This window comes from Doryrhamphus excisus, linkage group LG4, assembly GCF_037039965.1.
Source record: "Doryrhamphus excisus strain RoL-2023G ecotype Guam linkage group LG4, RoL_Dexc_Guam_v1.1, whole genome shotgun sequence".
Lineage (NCBI taxonomy): Eukaryota > Metazoa > Chordata > Actinopteri > Syngnathiformes > Syngnathidae > Doryrhamphus > Doryrhamphus excisus.
In genome coordinates this window covers 9,317,626-9,335,228 of record NC_136360.1, presented here as the reverse complement: position 1 = coordinate 9,335,228, position 17,603 = coordinate 9,317,626, and the positions used below count along the sequence as shown (strand labels likewise).

The 17,603-nt window shown below is 40.1% G+C and overlaps 2 protein-coding genes across 4 annotated transcripts in view; both read right to left on the bottom strand.

The window, feature by feature from the left end:
- Positions 1–694: 694 nt before the first annotated feature.
- lmx1a (LIM homeobox transcription factor 1, alpha) lies at positions 695–13,929 on the bottom strand. Of its 2 annotated transcripts, XM_058072212.2 has the most exons (8): positions 13,718–13,929; positions 13,437–13,620; positions 5,859–6,079; positions 5,582–5,766; positions 4,005–4,082; positions 3,657–3,735; positions 1,297–1,467; positions 695–1,097 (listed from the first exon to the last, which is right to left on the bottom strand). In XM_058072212.2, the coding sequence occupies exons 2-8, from the start codon at positions 13,616–13,618 to the stop codon at positions 976–978; spliced, it is 1,038 nt and encodes a 345-aa protein (XP_057928195.2). In that variant the 5' UTR covers positions 13,619–13,620; positions 13,718–13,929; the 3' UTR covers positions 695–975. The 2 variants fall into 2 exon arrangements, with proteins under 2 accessions (XP_057928195.2, XP_078646219.1); XM_078790093.1 differs by lacking the exon at positions 13,718–13,929 and having other exon boundaries at positions 13,437–13,653.
- A 151-nt stretch (positions 13,930–14,080) lies between these two features.
- The window catches only part of rxrgb (retinoid X receptor, gamma b), a 36,403-nt gene continuing 32,880 nt past the window's right edge, over positions 14,081–17,603 (bottom strand). For both annotated transcript variants that reach the window (XM_058072204.2, XM_078790092.1), the window contains exons 6-10: positions 16,905–17,034; positions 16,601–16,733; positions 15,281–15,372; positions 14,601–14,706; positions 14,081–14,514 (exon numbers count right to left, since the gene is read on the bottom strand). In XM_058072204.2, coding sequence (XP_057928187.1) covers positions 14,367–14,514; positions 14,601–14,706; positions 15,281–15,372; positions 16,601–16,733; positions 16,905–17,034 — 609 coding nt within the window. In that variant the 3' untranslated portion in view covers positions 14,081–14,366. The remainder of the gene's footprint in view (positions 14,515–14,600; positions 14,707–15,280; positions 15,373–16,600; positions 16,734–16,904; positions 17,035–17,603) is intronic.

The following is a 17,603-nucleotide window of genomic DNA, read 5'->3' as shown; positions in this document are numbered from 1 at the left end:
TGTGAAAATCATTTTTTTAATCTTTAGTAATAATTCAGAGAGCTCTCTGTCACCTCATGCTCATATATGATATATGATATATTGCACTCTGGTGATTATTTCCTTTGGTGGATTATGCACTTTAAAAAAAATTATGTAATGACATGATGGTTTAAAGGGTTGCATGGTGGCCGGATATTTGGTTAGCGTGCAGGCCACACAGCTAGGAGACCAGGGTTTGATTTCTCGCTCAAACATCTCTGTGTGGATTTTGCATGTTCTCCCTGTGCATACGTGGGTTTTCTCTGGGTAGACAGCTGGGACCCTCATGAGCATAATTGGTACAGAAAATCAATGGATGGATGGACCTCGCACATTCCAAAAACATGTTAGGTTAATTGGCGACTCCAAATTGTCCATAGGTATGAATGTGAGTGTGAATGGTTGTTTGTCTATATGTGCCCTGTGATTGGCTGGCAACCAGTCCAGGGTGTACCCCGGCTCTTGCCCGAAGACAGCTGGGATAGGCTCCAGCAAGCCCACGACCCTCGTGAGGATAAGCGGTATAGAAAATGGATGGAGGATGGTTAAATGATGGTTTGGTGGAATTCCGAATTGTTGGAAAGTGAACATCCTCCAGAGATGCCACCATGACAGAAAAAGTCACATATTTTAGAGCAGCTGAGAAGAGAAAATTTAAACGAAAAGTAAGAAGCAAAGTATAAAAAGAAATTTTTTGGGAAGCATTGCCATTATTTATTGCTATCATTCATTCAAAGTGAACACACACTGTAAGAAGAATAAATAAGCATTCAAACAGCTACAGTATTTACACAGTATTTAAACATCCTTTGTAATCTCATTGTGTGGCATTCAAGTACAGTGAGAGGAGAAGGTACGTCATGGTATGTAACTAGATGAACACCACTAGTGCGTGTGTATCACAGTGTAGCGACACCTCCTGTGTTATCCTTGATTAACAAGTCATTAAGTCTCTCAAGAGGCGAAGTAAGCGTCCTGCATGGAGTAGAGGCGGTCCATGGGCGTGAGAAGGCAGGTGTTGCCCAGGGACAAACAATAGCCCTCGGCCACGTCATCGTAAAGCTCATCATTAAAACCTGAAAAATGGATAAAACTATATTTAATGACTCATTGATTTTCTGACGTTGTGATTTTGCTATATTTTGTCTTATGATTTCTGAAATTGTCTAGAGAATATGGTCTGTACAAGTTTGCAAAGACATTTATTTTGTATTTATTCTCCACAGATTAGACAAATCATGGACCTCAATCATGTGACAGCCCCGTGCGCTTTACCGTAGGGGTGCATGTGATCTCCTGGCATCTGAGGGGGAGTCAGGCCCTGTCGGAAGGGGTCCGTGTCATAGTCCTGCTGCTCCACGGTTGTGGGTCCCATCTGCTGCTGGACGTGGGAGTGGGAGGACCCCAGGTGCTCCAGCTGAGAGGTAAGGCAACCACTGGGAGGCGCTGTGGAACAAAGGAAAAACACGGTAGTACTACTGCTTCATATGTTCGGTGCAGGTTACATTAACACAAGTAACACAAGTTTACACTTGCACAATACAACATGTCTGGAAAGGAGTAATAAGAAGCAGGGCTTTTTTTAAAATCCTAATCCTCATAAATTATTCAAGGGAGAGAGAAGGACAGAGGTTGTGCAGCAATCGATAAATGGATTACATGTTCAAATAAGTAAATAAATAATAAGTACAAAAGACATAAAGATAAATGAATAAATAAGGAGTAGAAAACGTGACAGAAACATTGTATAACGTCTAAATAAATCCAGGCTCTAGACCAGGGGTTGGCAATTTTTATTGCAATCTTGGCAATCTTTAATTAGAGCCATTTAGCCTCCTCTTCCAGTAAAAGTACACGATACAGTACTGAATACATAGACTTAATTGTCATCAATGACCATTCTATTGGTCCTGTCTTTGACCGTCTTTGCAGAGAGAGGCAAGCTATCATTTTCTGAATTATTTCCAGTTCATTTTTTTAATTTGGAAAATAGATGGCCTGATATTTCCATGAAAGATTCTTTAATGTATTCCTTATTTCCTTATTTCTTATTTCCTTATGTTTTCATATGCAGCCCAGTGTGGCCAATTGTGTTTTTCTTGCTACATTTATCAACTTTCCAAACCCTATTTTCTCAAATTTTCGACAAATATAAGAACTTTTCCTGACATTGTTGGTATTTGAAGGCATAAAAGTGAAAGCACATATTGTTCTGTGGTTGCTGCGGAAAGATCAGCCCCATCTCTCATAGTGTCACAAGTGTACAAGTATGTACGGTCCCAAGGCACACTCTCCTGGGGTCACCACCTCAGCAATTAGCAAGCACATAGCTACAGTGTTCTTCTCGTAATAAAACATATTCCTATGTTCTTGTTAATGACATAGTTTTATTTAACTGCATTTATTTTACTTCAGATACAACTCAAAACTCACTTTTTTTCTCTCCAGTGAAACTCACTGCATACTCTAGCCCACCTTTCCCTCCCTTGCTCATCGAATCAGCAGTGAGAACCCGGTCTAGATGCAATCATGGTCTTGCGGTGAATCAGATATTTCAAATTTTTGTCGAAAATCTCCCCTACTTAGTAAGGTACACGTACTGTACGTGTACACGATATGGTTGTATATCATGCTTCTGCTGTCTTCAGTGCACAAACTTGCGGTCGTCCGCGTCCCTGGGTCTCTTCAGCAGGCCATTCGGGTCCAGTTCGAAACCGATCACACAGGTGTGTGTTGTCCGGATATAGCCATCCTGTGCATGTGTCGTTACACGTTGTTGGCCTGGTCGCGGTCGGTCACGTGTCACCCCAGAGTCGTGAAAGCGTCTCTGTCGGTGGCTAATGGTACTGGGAGCGACTCCCATTTGTTTGGCTTCCGCATGTTGGTACATTCCTGCCATCAACATACCGATCGACTTATCTCGGGAAACTAACATAGTCGTGGCATGGTGAAACATTGAATGAATGATGCCATTGGTGTCGGTCTTTTATAGGCCATCCTAGTGGTACACATTGCTGTACAGTAATACTCAATATTCACTCCCACCAAAATAGTGATTTTAAGGAGTGGTCCATCCAATTCTTTACTATGGGGCACTGAGGCGTGACATGGAAACTTTGCACTCAAAACCCAGAAACACCAAATCAAACCCCATTGCACTAAAAAAAACAGCCACCACATCCTACTTTGTGTTTTTTCATTTATCACGGTCGGACCTGGAACCAATTAACCACGAGTATGACTGTATACTTATATTCAGGGTGAATTTTTTCCCCTGAATTTTGGGATGTCTATCTTGCGTAATGGGCCAGCTGGCTCTGCGCCATTTTTTTTCAAATGGGCTGTGGGTCGAAAATGGCATCCGGGCTGGACTTTGAGACATACATATCTATGATAAATAGATCTATGATAAATCAGACACTATGGTTCTCTGCCTTCTGCCTTCTCCACATACCACAAACACTGCGTGCATGTACTTAAAATGTCTCATATTACTACACTGTTTGAGTTCCCTGCTCAATCTTTTCCATAAGTTAACTTCACATACTAATATGCTAAAAGATTTGCGAGTTTGTCCGAGCATACTGATGTTTTAAATACAGTATTTCTTATTTTACATAGTGCTGATTTATTACCTTTGTCATGTGGTGGTTCTCCCTGCTGCTGTTCTTGTTCCTGTTCCTGTTGTTGTTGTCTCCTGGCTAGTTTCTTCATCTAAAACAGAAGCATCATCATCATCAGAGTGTATTCAGCATGTATTGTATTCAGCAGTGTAGTATTAAGTAAAGGATGTCTTTCAGTGTACTAAAGAGGAACCACGTGGCCCACTTTTTTTGTGAGGACATATGAGGTTTCAAGTGCACTGATATGTCATCAGTTTCCTCTATGAGGAGATAACCAGGCTGATTTACACACACAGCTCTTTTATTATAAGCTGTGTGTGTGTGTGTGTGTGTGTGTGGGTGTGTGTGTGTGCGTGCTACCTTGGCTCTTTGGTTCTGGAACCAGACCTGCACGACCCGGACACTAAGGCCGGTCTCTCCTGCCAAGGTCTCCCGGACCTTTTGATTAAAAGATCCAGGAAAAGGAGATTAAAACAGGGGGCAAGGGGGATTTTTTTTTACGTAGATACACAACAGAGGTCCACTCAAGGTTATGCAGTACATGTGTATTCTTGTTGAGAAGGTTACTTAAAAAATATCACATATGTATGACTAGTTACTGTCATTGATTTATTTTGTAAAGTTTAATAATTATTTAGAGTGAAAAGGAAACATGGAAAACCAATGTTGCACTCATGGTATGGAGCAAACTGTTCCAAAAATATGAACAGTATTGAATATAAAAAGTTATTTTTTTAACTTGAATAGTGATTTGGAGTGCATGAGAAAGTGGAAAGGGAAAATTTGCTTTCTTCGACCACATAGTTTTTTTTAATTAACAAGTATATTGCATAACACGGCATTTTAAAGCGCATGCAGAGGTAGATCTGTAGCAATCTCTCATGGCTCATAATAACACGGTTAAAATATGATTTGAATGTTCTGTTACTATTATAGAGACAGGTGTTTTACATTTTCAGAAATGTGGACATGTTTTAACATGATTAAAATTTTCTGTTCCGTTGGACCTGTTAATAGATACAAATATGTAAAACTGTGGCCTGTCATTTATTTTTTTGTTCATAAAATACAGTAAAAGGGCATATGTCACACATAGTTGCAAAGAGTAATTAATCATGATTAATTAATGTGAAAACTAATTTGACAGCCCTAAAAACAACATGAATAATGTTTTTTATTTGCAAGGTGTTACATATCTAACATGTACACATGCTGGGTGCTAAAATGATAGTCCAATCACTGAAAAGTAAGGCAGGAAGGTGGAAGCCAAGTAACAAGTCATATGTGTCAACTGACGTTATGGATTTTAATATAAAAAAAGTGGATTATATTAATGTTTCTTCAGAAAAGCCGATATATGTATTTTTAATAATAAAACCTCTCAAAATTATATTTAGCAGTAGAAGTTCTTTGAAAAATTAATTTAACATCCCTAAAAACAACATAAATAATGTTTTTTTATTTGCAAGGTGTTGCATATCTAACATGTACACATGCTGCGTACTAAAATGATTGACATTTATTTAGCCCAATCACTGAAAAGTAAGGCAGGAAGGTGGAAGCCAAGTAACAAGTCATATGTGTCAACTGACGTTATGGATTTTAATAAGTCAAAAAGTGGATTATATTCATATTTCTTCAGAAAAGCCGATATATGTACGTATTTTTCATAATAAAACCTCTCAAAATTATATTTAGCAGTAGAAGTTCTTTGCTAATTTTGAAAGTAAGGTCGTTACTGGTCTTTTATTTCCTTAATCACAATGATCTTGTCTAAAGTCATGTCTAAGCAATAATGGTAAAAAAAAAGAAAGAAATTAAATGTGCTTTTTCACATTTTTTCTTCATAATGTATATCAGTTAATAATCAGTTAATCAGTTAATATCAACATCCACGTATACGTCTGACAAATAGCATTTTCACTACTTCTACGTACCTTACGACAAGGCTTGGATGAGACCTCGAATGAGGCTTTAAAGACGCGTCTTTGCTGCGTGGTTAAAATAGTGCGAGGTCTTTTGGGACGTTTGCGTTCCCGCTCCTCCGATCCTCCAATCTGTCTTTCTGTAATCTTCCCAGATTCTTCCTCTTCATCCTGAACGTCATCATCATCACTTTTACCTGAAAAAAATTAATTAATCCAAAACAGAAAGACAATATATTTGCGATTGTGTTAGTTTGCACTGCACATCCCAGGCACATGCAGATGTTACCGGTATCGGATGATGTGGGGCTGGCCCCACAATGGTGGTAGTCCTCTCTGGCACACACCGGCCGGCCGCCCCTGAGGACGCAGCGGTCTCCGGTCCTCAGCGGGGTGGAGCACACATTACAGGCGAAGCAATGTACGTGGAAGACGGCGGCCCCAGCACGCATCACAAGCTCTGTGGGGGAGATGGCATCCGTACAGCCACCACAACGCACCGCAAACAGCCTGGCAGGAGAGGGAGAGAGTTTGTTAAACTACTTGCATGATATTAATTAAATACATGATTACATACACAAATTAATCTTACACTAGAGCTGCTAATTTAAATACACTTATTAAATACTTGATAAGTGTTTTTCAGGTGTCTTCAAAGGTTGTGTAGTTTTACTTTATTTTTGTTTTATTAACTTGTATGATAATTAAGAAATATACGTAAAAATTGCCTGCATAGTGATTAAACGTTTTATGGTGGTGACAGTTTGAGCCTGAAATAGATTAACTCGCTGTACATGATATCCTATGGGAAATGGTTGATTAACTTTAAAGTCAACTTTGGCGGATCCGCTGTATGAGGAAGTGATGGCTGACTCGGGGAATGTTGCTGAGTTGTACTGTCACTCCAAATGCCCCCCAGCATCAACTCCTCTTCTTCCTCCTCCTCCTACCCACTCAGACACATACCCTCAGCATGTCGGGTGTGCGTCTTAGCGCCTGGCAACCAAGAGCGGCAGGCTTAAGGCACACTGCAAAACAGTTGCCGTGGCTCCGGCTGCCGTGTCCGCGGCCCTGCCCCCGGGTAGTGAGGCCAGAAAAGCTCTCGGCAGGCCATGGCTCCAGGCGGCGGGGGGGAATCACATATCCCGGTGGGAGAGACTGAGCCGCCGATCCAAGGAATTATCCGTGGAATTATCCCTAAGTCTGCTCAACCAGAGCGGGACAAAGCCAGAGCCGCCCCCCCATAAAGCAGCGGGACCATTGTCCACTGGCTGGCACCGAGGCATCTTGGCTATGTCACGTCATCATTCTGGAGCTGGAGGACTGGGTCACTGGAGCATCAGCGCCTAATTGTCAGTGCTGTCACTGCCCAGAATGATTCATTTTCTGGCTAAATTTGGATTTGTTGGACTAGGAATCTTTTATGTGGAAAATTGCAAAACAAAACAAAAATGTCAGAAATTATTCACAATAGTTCATAACAGGGGTGCACTACTGTTTTTAAGAATGGACTAGTCAAGGTTCCACGATATGACAGGAAGATTCTGTTGTTTTTAGAAATAGTTAGCAAAATGCCAGTCAAGGGTCTTACATGACAGGTGTAGTCTGTTCTTTTTAGGAGTGTGGAGTGGTTTGCTGTTTGTAGGAATCTACTGTAAAAATGTCTACCATAAAAACACTAGTCAGAGATGCTCTGACAGGAGGCCTCTGCTGGTTTTAAGGACCCAATGCAAAAATGCTAATCAAGAGATCCTCTATATCAGGGGTCTCAAACACGCGGCCCGCGGGCCAAATGTGGCCCGCAGGACACAAGTTTGAAGCCCACGCCTTGATATGAAAGTTTAATGTTAGTGCGGCCCGCGCAAGTTTGATATGGATGCTGTATGGTATTATGTACCCAGAAAAAATTATTACATTTGATTAATGTTCATGTTAAATAACTGTTAATAGTTATCCTCCCTATCCGTGTGGAAGTGGTAAGTTTTTGGCTATTTAAGTTTAAAGGAAATAACTTGAAGGCTACCGTTTAGGTCGCTAGCGCTCTAGTTTGCGAGTTAGCATGTGTCTCAAGACCCTGCAGTTGCGCAATAAGTTGTAAATAAAAAGAGTATAAATGTGACTATAGTCGTGTTTTGTCATGTCTACAGGGCTCTAATAATGCTTTGTTAATTTTAATCTGAAAAAAATAATTTGTCTACCCACCAATTATATGTGGTTTATTAAGTTTTTATTATTTGCCGTTTTATTATTATTATTATATTTATTTATTTATTACTGATTGATTGATTTTCAATATTCTTGATTTGGTTATTTATTTTTCATCTTATTTTGTGAAGAAAAATAAAAAGTAAGATATTTGAGAACAGTGGAATGTTTTATCAGAGCTTTTCTTGTAGAAAATTGGAACCAAAGTGAAGTTTTTTAATTTTTTTTTGTTTTTAATAAATGTGTCGTTTTTTTTGGAAACCCTGATGCGGCCCAGTCTCACCCAGACCCGAGTTCCAGTGGCCCCCAAGTAAATTGAGTTTGAGACCCGTGCTCTATATGATAATGACGCACTCGTAGTTGTTGCATTGTGCAGATGTGCCTAATATTGTGCCCACTGAGCGCTTCCATTCCCAAGCAAGCATGCAAAGACATCACATAAAGCAGACAAGTTGCTACATCCTCAGCACAAATGGTCTGTGACTGCGACATCCTGTACGGACACACATTCCTCTGACTCTTGCTGTGATCTGCGGTTGTTGGGGGAAACGGCAAAGCCTCTTCTGAGGGGCTCAGTCAGGAGGGTCAGTTCTTGACCCATGTGAGTGGTCTGCCCTGTGGACCTCGGTGGTATGCACTTTAATATGGCCGACACACCGCGTGCCTACATTCCTGTGGCCGTTGGACATGAATCAGTGCTGTACGCCAAAGGAGGACATACTTGGAATATTTCTGGGTTTCTATGAAACGACGACACAATATCCTCAATATCTTGATGTTCACGGGCCGATTTCTTATTGCATGATATCAACTTGCTAATGCCATACTTCCATTGACAACAAATAGAGGAAAATGGGCTTCTGTGTTCCATATGGAATATGTACAGTAAATCACTGTTGGCCGCTCATTGGTCGAAAAGATTCGATTATATTCATTTGATGGCTAGAAATAACCCAAACAAACATGCTCACTAAGAGATATGTAGGATGAGTACTTATCTATTTATCAGTGCTCATGTGAAACTTTATCAAAAGGTGCAAAATACAAATATTTGACCTCAAACAACTATAAAATGAATTAACCAGTGAATTATGTTATGTTTTTTTTAATTGTTGCAGAAGTAGGGGGTATTTAAAAAACTATGCATGCAAGCTTATCACAAAGGTCCTTACAGATATATAACAACACATGCTTGATATGATCTACAATGGGTTAGCTAAACATCCCCACAGACATTCATGCATTGTGTCACACACTAGATAGAGATAGACTAGACGAGTTCGGTCTAGTGGACAGTGACGGATCTAGTTTCTGGATCAGGTGAAGCAGGATGCTTTGTGTCAGATGTGAGGGTCAAGTACACTGCCCGGCATGTGACCGGTCTCAGCCAATCAGTCATCCAGACCCATTCTGACGGCCATCATTAATGTAAACATCTGGAAAAGGCTGATGCAAAAAGCCCTATTTTGTACAAAAGTGATTTCTTAAGCTAGAAGGACCTCCACCACACAGGACAGTATGGTGGGGAGTGCTACCAGTCAGAAAGAGGGGGCAGGGTTAGATGTGGAGACGGGAAATCTCTTAGGTGGAACTTTGGCAGCGGGCCCCTTGCTAATTGGTCAGGTTAGATATTTCACGCTTGGTCGGGTTGTCGTCCAATAGCGCCACAAAGGGGCTGCTTTGGGAGCAGCTTTCCAGATGTCGCTAACACTCGTGGTGTTCACTGTCAGGCAAATAAGATCACACCATTGTGTCTCTGGAAGGGATGCACCAGACCCTTGTGACATATGGCCGATACTTGACAAAGCAGCTCCTGGCTATAATAAGCATCCAATCAATGACACTCTACTGCAAGAAAAAAATATTATTCCTTCAACATTATTTTTATTTTGTATATCATGTTAACACAAGGCTCTACTACATCTTAAAACTTTAACTTTTACAAAATTGTAATCAATAAAGTCAAAACATGCTGAAGAAGCACTATCTTTTATGGTATCCAGGCACCTACTGCAACAATGCTAGTCAAAGATCCTCTACGTCAGGGGTCTCAAACTCAATTTACTTGGGGGCCACTGGAGCTCAGGTCTGGGTGAGATTGGGCCGCATCAGGTTTTCCAAAAAAAAACAAAAAACGCATTTATTAAATTAAAAAAAAAAAAAAACTTCGCTTTGGTTCCAATTTTCTACAAGAAAAGCTCTGATAAAACATTCCACTGTTCTCAAATATCTTACTTTTTATTTTTCTACACAAAATAAGATGAAAAATAAATAAACAAATCAAGAATAAAGAAAATCAATCAATCAGTAATAAATAAATATAATAATAATAATAATAAAACGGCAAATAATAAAAACTTAAGAAACCACATATATACCGCATATAAAAAAAAATTCAGATTAAAATTAACAAAGCATCATTAGAGCCCTGTAGACATGACAAAACACGACTATAGTCACATTTATACTTTTTTTATTTACAACATATTGCGCAACTTCAGGGTCTTGAGACACATGCTAACTCGCAAACTAGAGAGCTAGCAACCTAAACGGTAGCCTTCAAGTTATTTCCTTTAAACTTAAAAAGCCAAAAACTTACCACTTCCACACGGATAGGGAGGATAACTATTAACAGTTATTTAACCTTTAACATGAACATTAATCAAACGTAATATTTTTTTTCTGGGTACATGATACCATACAGCATCCATATCAATCCATAGTGCGCGGGCCGCACTAATATTAAACTTTCATATCAAGGCGGGGGCCTCAAACTAGTGTCCTGCGGGCCACATGTTTGAGACCCCTGCTCTACGTGATAGAAGTGCTGCAAAAATGCTAGTCAAAGATCCTCTCTAGGAGTGCTCTGCTGTTTTTGGAAAATCCACTGCTGTTTTTAAAAGTTTGCTGCTGACTTCTAGGCAACCTATCCCAGTCCTCTAGCTGATAGAACAAGGTGACAGTGGGAGGGCGGGGTAGAGGGCGTTTCAAGACTCACATGTGCACAAAAAACACCTTCACACACATGCACGAGCACACACACACACTAACACGTTGTCAAAATGTGTTAAAATTGTGAAGTCCATTGGCCTGCTAACTGCAAGCTGGGGCCAACATATGGTGAAGAGGTGCACCTACCATTATCACACCATACAAGAGCTGTGTCATACATTTTGCTGTAGAAGACAAAACCATCACGGTTTATCCTTTGCACACTTTGGGCTCAGGCCCTAGTAATGCTCCATTTTGTAACAAGTTACAGTATTATACAATTTTGAAAAAAGGCCAAAGAAACTGTAGTTTGCATATCAACAAAAATTATTCCACAGTGTAAAACCATAAATGGCACATTGTTGTAATTACATTTAATTAAGCAAAATGGCCGCACTCATCACTCATTTGGCATGTTTACCTGTGTATGTTTACCATGCATGAATATCACATAGTGATGTTTGCCCCTTTCCTGCCTGTTACACTTACATGTTTCAGATCATGAAACAAATGTAAATATTAGTTAATGACAACACAACTGAAATGCAGCTTTGAAATAAAACGTTTTATTATTAAAGGAGAAAAAAAATCCAAAATTACATGGCCCTGTGTGAAAAAGTGATTGCCCCCTAAACCTAATAACTGGTTGAGCCCCCCTTAGCAGCAACAATTGCAGTCAAACATTTGCAATAACTTTCAATGAGCCTCTTACAGCGCTGTGGAGGAATTTTGCTCCACTCATCTTTGCAGAATTGTTGTCATTCAGCCATAATGGAGGGTTTTCCAGCATGAACCCCATTTTTAAGGTCATGCCACAGCATATAGGATTCAGGTCAGGACTTTGACTAGGCCACTCCAAAGTCTTTTTTCTGTGTCTGTGTTTCTTCAGCCATTCGAAGGTGGACTTGCTGGTGTGTTTTGGATCATTGTCCTGCTGTAGAACCCATGTTGGTTTCAGCTTGAGGTCACAAACTTGAGGATTTTTTGGTAGACAGGAATTCATGGTTCCATTTATCACGGCAAGTCTTCCAGGTCCTGAAGCAGCAAAACACCCCCAGACCATCACACTACCACCACCATATTTTACTGTTGGTATGATGTTCTTTTTTTTTTTAAAGCGGCATTACTTTTTCGCCAGATGTAATGGGACACACATTCCAAAAAGTTCAACTTTTGTCTCATCAGAGTATTTTCCCAAAAGTCTTGGAGGATCATCATGATGTTTTCTGGCAAAATTGAAAATTGTTTTTGTTCAGCTCTTGAAACTCTGCCATGCAGGGCGTTTTTGCCCAGTGTATTTCTTACGGTGGAGTCATCAAAACTGACCTTAACTGAGGCAAGAGAGGCATGCGCTTCTTTTGCTGTTGTGGGGTCTTTTGTGACCTCTTGGATGAGTCGTTGCCGGCCACTGCTGGGATGGTTCATCACTGCTCCATGTTTTCACCATTTGTGAATAATGGGTCTCACTGTGGTTCGTTCTCCAATGTGTCTAAAGTTCAACAATTCTGCAAAGACGAGTGTGCCAAAATTCCCCTACAGCGTTGTAAGAGACTGATTGCAAGTTAACACAAATGCTTGATTGCAGTTGTTTCTGCTAAGGCCCTGTCCACACGGGAATGTTCCTGAGAATTTTTTTTGGTAGGTTGAAAAACAGTGATGTCCTTACTGTGCCGGATTAGTAAATAATTGCATCCAGATGGGAACGAATCACTGAGTGAAAAGTTGTAATACACAATGCACATCTATGCTGTGAACGCTCTGAACAAACACGTGCAATACAGTGGCTGATAATCACGGCTCACTTCTGGTCACATGATGTTGACAAAGAAGAGGTGGGTTACTGATGTCTTTGTTCATGTTTTCCTTGTCTAAATGACAAACCAGTGGTTTTAGATTTTTTAGGTTTAGGGGGCAATCACACAGTTTCCAACAAAAAAAAATGAGAAACCAGGAAGGGGGCAAACACTTTTTCACACCACGGACCCACAGTTTGGACACCACTAGTCTAGATGAAAGGAGCATGTTGCTGTTTTTACAGAACTAATGCAAAGACACTATATACAAAACTATGTACAAGAGGAGTATTCTAGTGTTTTAGAATCTACTGAAAAAAGTATAGTCTAATTCCCAATTCTGGTCCTGTGTGTTCAGCCATATTTAAACTAAATTACTTTGTACCCTAGATTGTGGTGGTGTGGGTTGGGATGGGACAGGGTTTGCGATGGGTCAGGAGATGGATGGACTGGGATAGAATTAGCTTTTGGTCGGAGGGCTATTATGTTATTTTGAATTTGCTTATTTTTAACATGTGTAGCATGTATAAAAAGTGTTTTCTGCATTAAATAAGACACCTACTTATAAAAGCATCAGTCTATGCTACTCACATGCTGTAATATAATAAAGTGTTTATTATTGGGGTTGCAATAATACAACTACAATGGGTACATGCAAACCACAATAATAAATATTGTGACAAAATTTTCAGTGTCAGTCAAAACAGAGCATTATGATCTTTCTAAAGGCAGAATAATTGTATATGATGCAAGTTTATGTATAATATTACATAATATTTACTAGCAGTAACATACTATAAGTATAGCATTTTGCAAGCGTTTAATGTGTCTATAATTAAAATAAACAAGGTAAAATGTAGTAATGTGGGAGCACTCACTCAGCATAGTCCCTCTTGCAGTACAGTTGCTGCTCCCGCACGAAGCATGAGTTCTGCAGCGCGTCTCCACACGCCGCACAGCGTACACACTCCTCGTGCCAGAGGCCGTCGGTGTTGACCTGGAGCAGGAACCTGTCTGTGATGGGCCTGTGGCAGCCCGCACACACGGGCTTGTGCTGCATGTCTGCAAAAAAAAAAAAAAGTACAAAATCATGAAAAAGTCCAATACAACAACCGATGAATCCATTTACAGAGGCCATTTGTGTAGAACATGTCTATACCTTTTTAACAAGTGAGCTTGCAAACAGTTTCCAAAGTCTTCCTCGATAGATAGATCTCCAGCTGGTGAGAGCCTCTTCTTCTCAAACTTTCTTATCTTCTCTTGGACTTTCCATCAATTAGCCTGACAACGGGACAAGCAGAGAGACAGAGAGAGAGCGAGAGAGAGAGAGAGAGAGAGAGAGAGAGAGAGAGAGAGAGGGCGAGAGAGAGAGTCTTGCTGTATGTGAAGAGAAGATACAATTACCTCTCTTTACCAGAGCACCACCCTCAATTCTGGTAATGCTAGCTCTATCTAGTGGTCAAGAACGTAACTACACATAACCATTGGTCTGTTCCCTGATTCAAAAGCAGGGGAAAAAAGGTTTTGTATTTTATTTTATTTTATTTTATACAATTACTCTATGAATAAAATCTGATTCCTTCCCAAATGTTGCGAGAAATGATCTATTTACATATGAACGCTATTCAAATTTACTGTGACGGTTGTGTACTCAGTCCTCACCACAACCTCCAAATAATTTCAGATATAATTACAATGCTTTTTTGGGACTTGATATAAAATCTTCAACTTTACAATTTCAGAGTCTTGTTTTCCCCTCAATCCATGGGGGTATTTACAAGTAATGGAGGGGGGGAAGAGGGCAGGGGTCATGTGATCTGATGTGGCGCCTCCAGCATCTCCATGAGGAACGTGTCGATGGGCGTGTCCCCGATGAGCTTGAAGAAGAACAGGTGCTCCAAACACTTGAGGCCAATGGAGCGTAGGGCGGGTAGGCGGAGCAGCAGTTTGGCAAACCTGAGCAACAAAATTTTAAAAATAATGACCATTTTTAACAATTTGCTCATTTCAGAAAAATCTGCATTTATGTTGTGGTTTTATACCTGCCCGGCTGGTCTGGATATTTATGTTTGGTGTAGGACTCCAATGAGGCGTAGACCTTTTCCCTCAGTCCCTCCACCTCCATTGGGTTTGACAGACCTTTCGCATCTGAAAGAATTGAAGCAGAAAGCAGGCGATAATTAGAGAGCTGTTATTTCTGAAAACTCATTATAGTGTATAATAACATAAAAAAAAACAACAATGATTGGGGGTACATGAGAAAGTGGAAGAACATAGCTTTCTTTGACAATATGATGATTTATTAAAAAGTACACTACAAAGCAAAGCAGCCAGAGAACCAATGTTGGAGCGAATCTGCATTAAAACAGCAAAGATTCTCTCTATGACAGGAGTCATTTTCTATTTTAAGGGACCAACAACACAACCAACCCATTAAATCGCATGTAGAGGTAGATACTGTAAAGCTGCTGGATGCTGAGAATACCTCAAATGTAGCTAGTGCCATCTTGTAGCTTTAATTTGAAAAAATATATATCTCATATGTTGCCCAGGGTCGCAGCTGTTAATTCCAATGTTCTTTTTTTTACCACATCACCTTTGTTTGTCAAATCGCACATTTGTTTTTCCATTCACATATTCACAAAAAAAAAGTCAGTCACTCTGAGGCCATGTCCACCACTAAACAGATGTTTTCAGAAATGGGTTAAAAATGGGCACTGACCTGGGTTAAAGAGGACAATGGCTCGCAAGCAGCCCAGCTCCGTTTTATCCATCTGCATGTCTTTCATTTTGGACACCAGCTCTGTCAGGACTCTGCAAAAGAGATCAAATGCACACAAGCTATAGATTGTTCGACTCAAGGTTGCTGTCGTATGCAAAAGACAGAAGTAATAACACTGATTATGTGGTTTTGTTTGGTGTTTTTTTTTAGTTGAGGGTTGATGAAACTGTAATGTATAAACTTTGCCACTAGGTAGCACAATTACGCTGTATGTGAGTTGGAATGTAGCCTATGTGTGGGTTGTCTAGGAAACAACTTAACAACTACATAGAAATAGAATGTCACTTAGCAGAACACAGAGGCTTCTATTCAATTAAGTGCCAAGTCACCTGTAGTTGCCTGGTGTGATCAAATTAATTAATTAATTTGTTTGGAAAAATAAAATAAAAAAATCGTGTCACCAGCTGTGGCAATCTGCTGGTGTCTTTTTTTTTAAATGAACACCACAACATAGCAGTAGTAGCATTTGTGTTCAGCGCGGCTCAGTCATTCAGTAACCTGAGTGTTCCCAGTTCGATTTGTGCTTCCTCCATCCCGGTCATTGCTGTTGAGTCCTTGCACAAAGACACTTCACATTTTCCCCAGGGTTGCCCAGACACGGATGCTTCACTAACCAAGATGCTGACCTACAAACCAGATCCCGTTCCCGTGTCCTGCTTTACTTGTTAATACATGATTATGTGGTCAAAGAGAGCAATACTTTCCTCCACACATTCTAAAATTCTAAATAATGAAAGAGTTTTACATTTTGGAACAGCCCCTCTTAAATTCCAATTAACCCCCACATTTGTGGGGATCAGTGATTCTTAATCATAGGGCCGCGGTCCAAACTTAGGCCTCAAGCACCACCGAAAGGGCCACAAAAACTTACGTTTTGCAGAAGACACCAGAGATAGGCTAGCCGCTATGCTACTGTATGTTATCTATGGGACGTTCAGTAACAATGCAGCTTCCACAGATAAAAATCATTGTGATGATCACATTTTATCATGTCATGTTATTATTCATTAAACTTTATTCAGATTTTATCTTGTGAAGTGGATTTGATTTATTATTGAAAACAAATGAATGAGCTCAATTAAATCTATATAGTGTTCATATTTAATGGGCCTCAACATTAAAAAAGGTTAAGAACCCCTGGGTTAGATAAATGTTGCTACATGATTACAGCATTTAGGGTATTTCTCATGAATAATTAAACATCTGCCCTGAGAGAGTGCATAAAACAATATTTGTCAAGATGTTGTTTTAGCTCCTCACCTATCAAAGATGGAGCCCACTCCAGCACTGTGGGCGCTGCTCCTGTGTACGTGCAGGCCTGTGGCCAACAGGATGCCATCTTTCACTGTGACTGAGCGATGGGAGAAAGACGCGATGAGCAGCTCGTTCCAGCCTATCAGAAAAAAGAAAACAAAAAATATTGTATGTTCAGTGCATGATTGAGCAACAACCCTAAACAGAAACCATGTTCAAATGCTCCATAGTGTATATGAATAACATTTAAAATACACTTTGTACAATTAGCGCCCTCACGCGTGATCATGATGATGATGATGAGGATTACCTGCTCGTAATAAGATGACCTGGTCGTCAAGGGGGAGTTCAGAGAAGTGTGGGATCCTCTTGGCCCACTCCACTAAAGTAAAGAGCTGCTTATCGGCTGCTTGGCAGATGTTGGTGACGGGGTCATTGGTCTATGAGCAAAGCAGGAATACCAGAACAAAAGTCATGGTGTGCAACATGGGGCTATTTTACGACTGGTTTGTGCAATGCTTTTGGCCAGCTCTGTGCATCCTGGATCACATCAACAACATTTGGGAAGGAGATGCTAATGACGTTACCTTAGCTACCTCTTGTATTGACTATCATGCAAAAAACAAATAGGATCAATGCTTTGATCATTAAAGAAAGTCTGAATATCTGAGCTTTGACCTCAATTACCTTTTCCCAACCATACAAACGTCCCTTACATTTGAGCAAGATCATTTTAACACTTATGATTTGACTTTAGTCATCAGCCATCTTGTATTGGTGCTGTTTTTTATATGGAACAATATTCTCAAATGAATTAGGACTGCTTACTGGTATGAACTTAAGATCTCAGTTACCCCAAACATCTTGTAGCGCAGGGGGCAATAACCTTTACTATGAAAAGAACCATTTTGCCTCCTCTTGCACTAAAGAAAAATAGCAGAGAGCTGCAAAACATAACACATCTTATAAACAAAGATAAAAGATTTTTCTTAATTTTAACTGTTACTAT

Coding starts and splice junctions, on each gene's coding strand:
- lmx1a (XM_058072212.2), bottom strand. CDS start 13,618: ATGCAGCACAAGCCCGTGTGTGCGGGCTGCCACAGGCCCATCACAGAC. Junction 5,767..5,858: donor CCCCACATCATCCGATACCG/GTAACATCTGCA, acceptor AATTTTTTTCAG/GTAAAAGTGATGATGATGAC. Junction 1,468..3,656: donor AGAACCACCACATGACAAAG/GTAATAAATCAG, acceptor TTTGTTCCACAG/CGCCTCCCAGTGGTTGCCTT.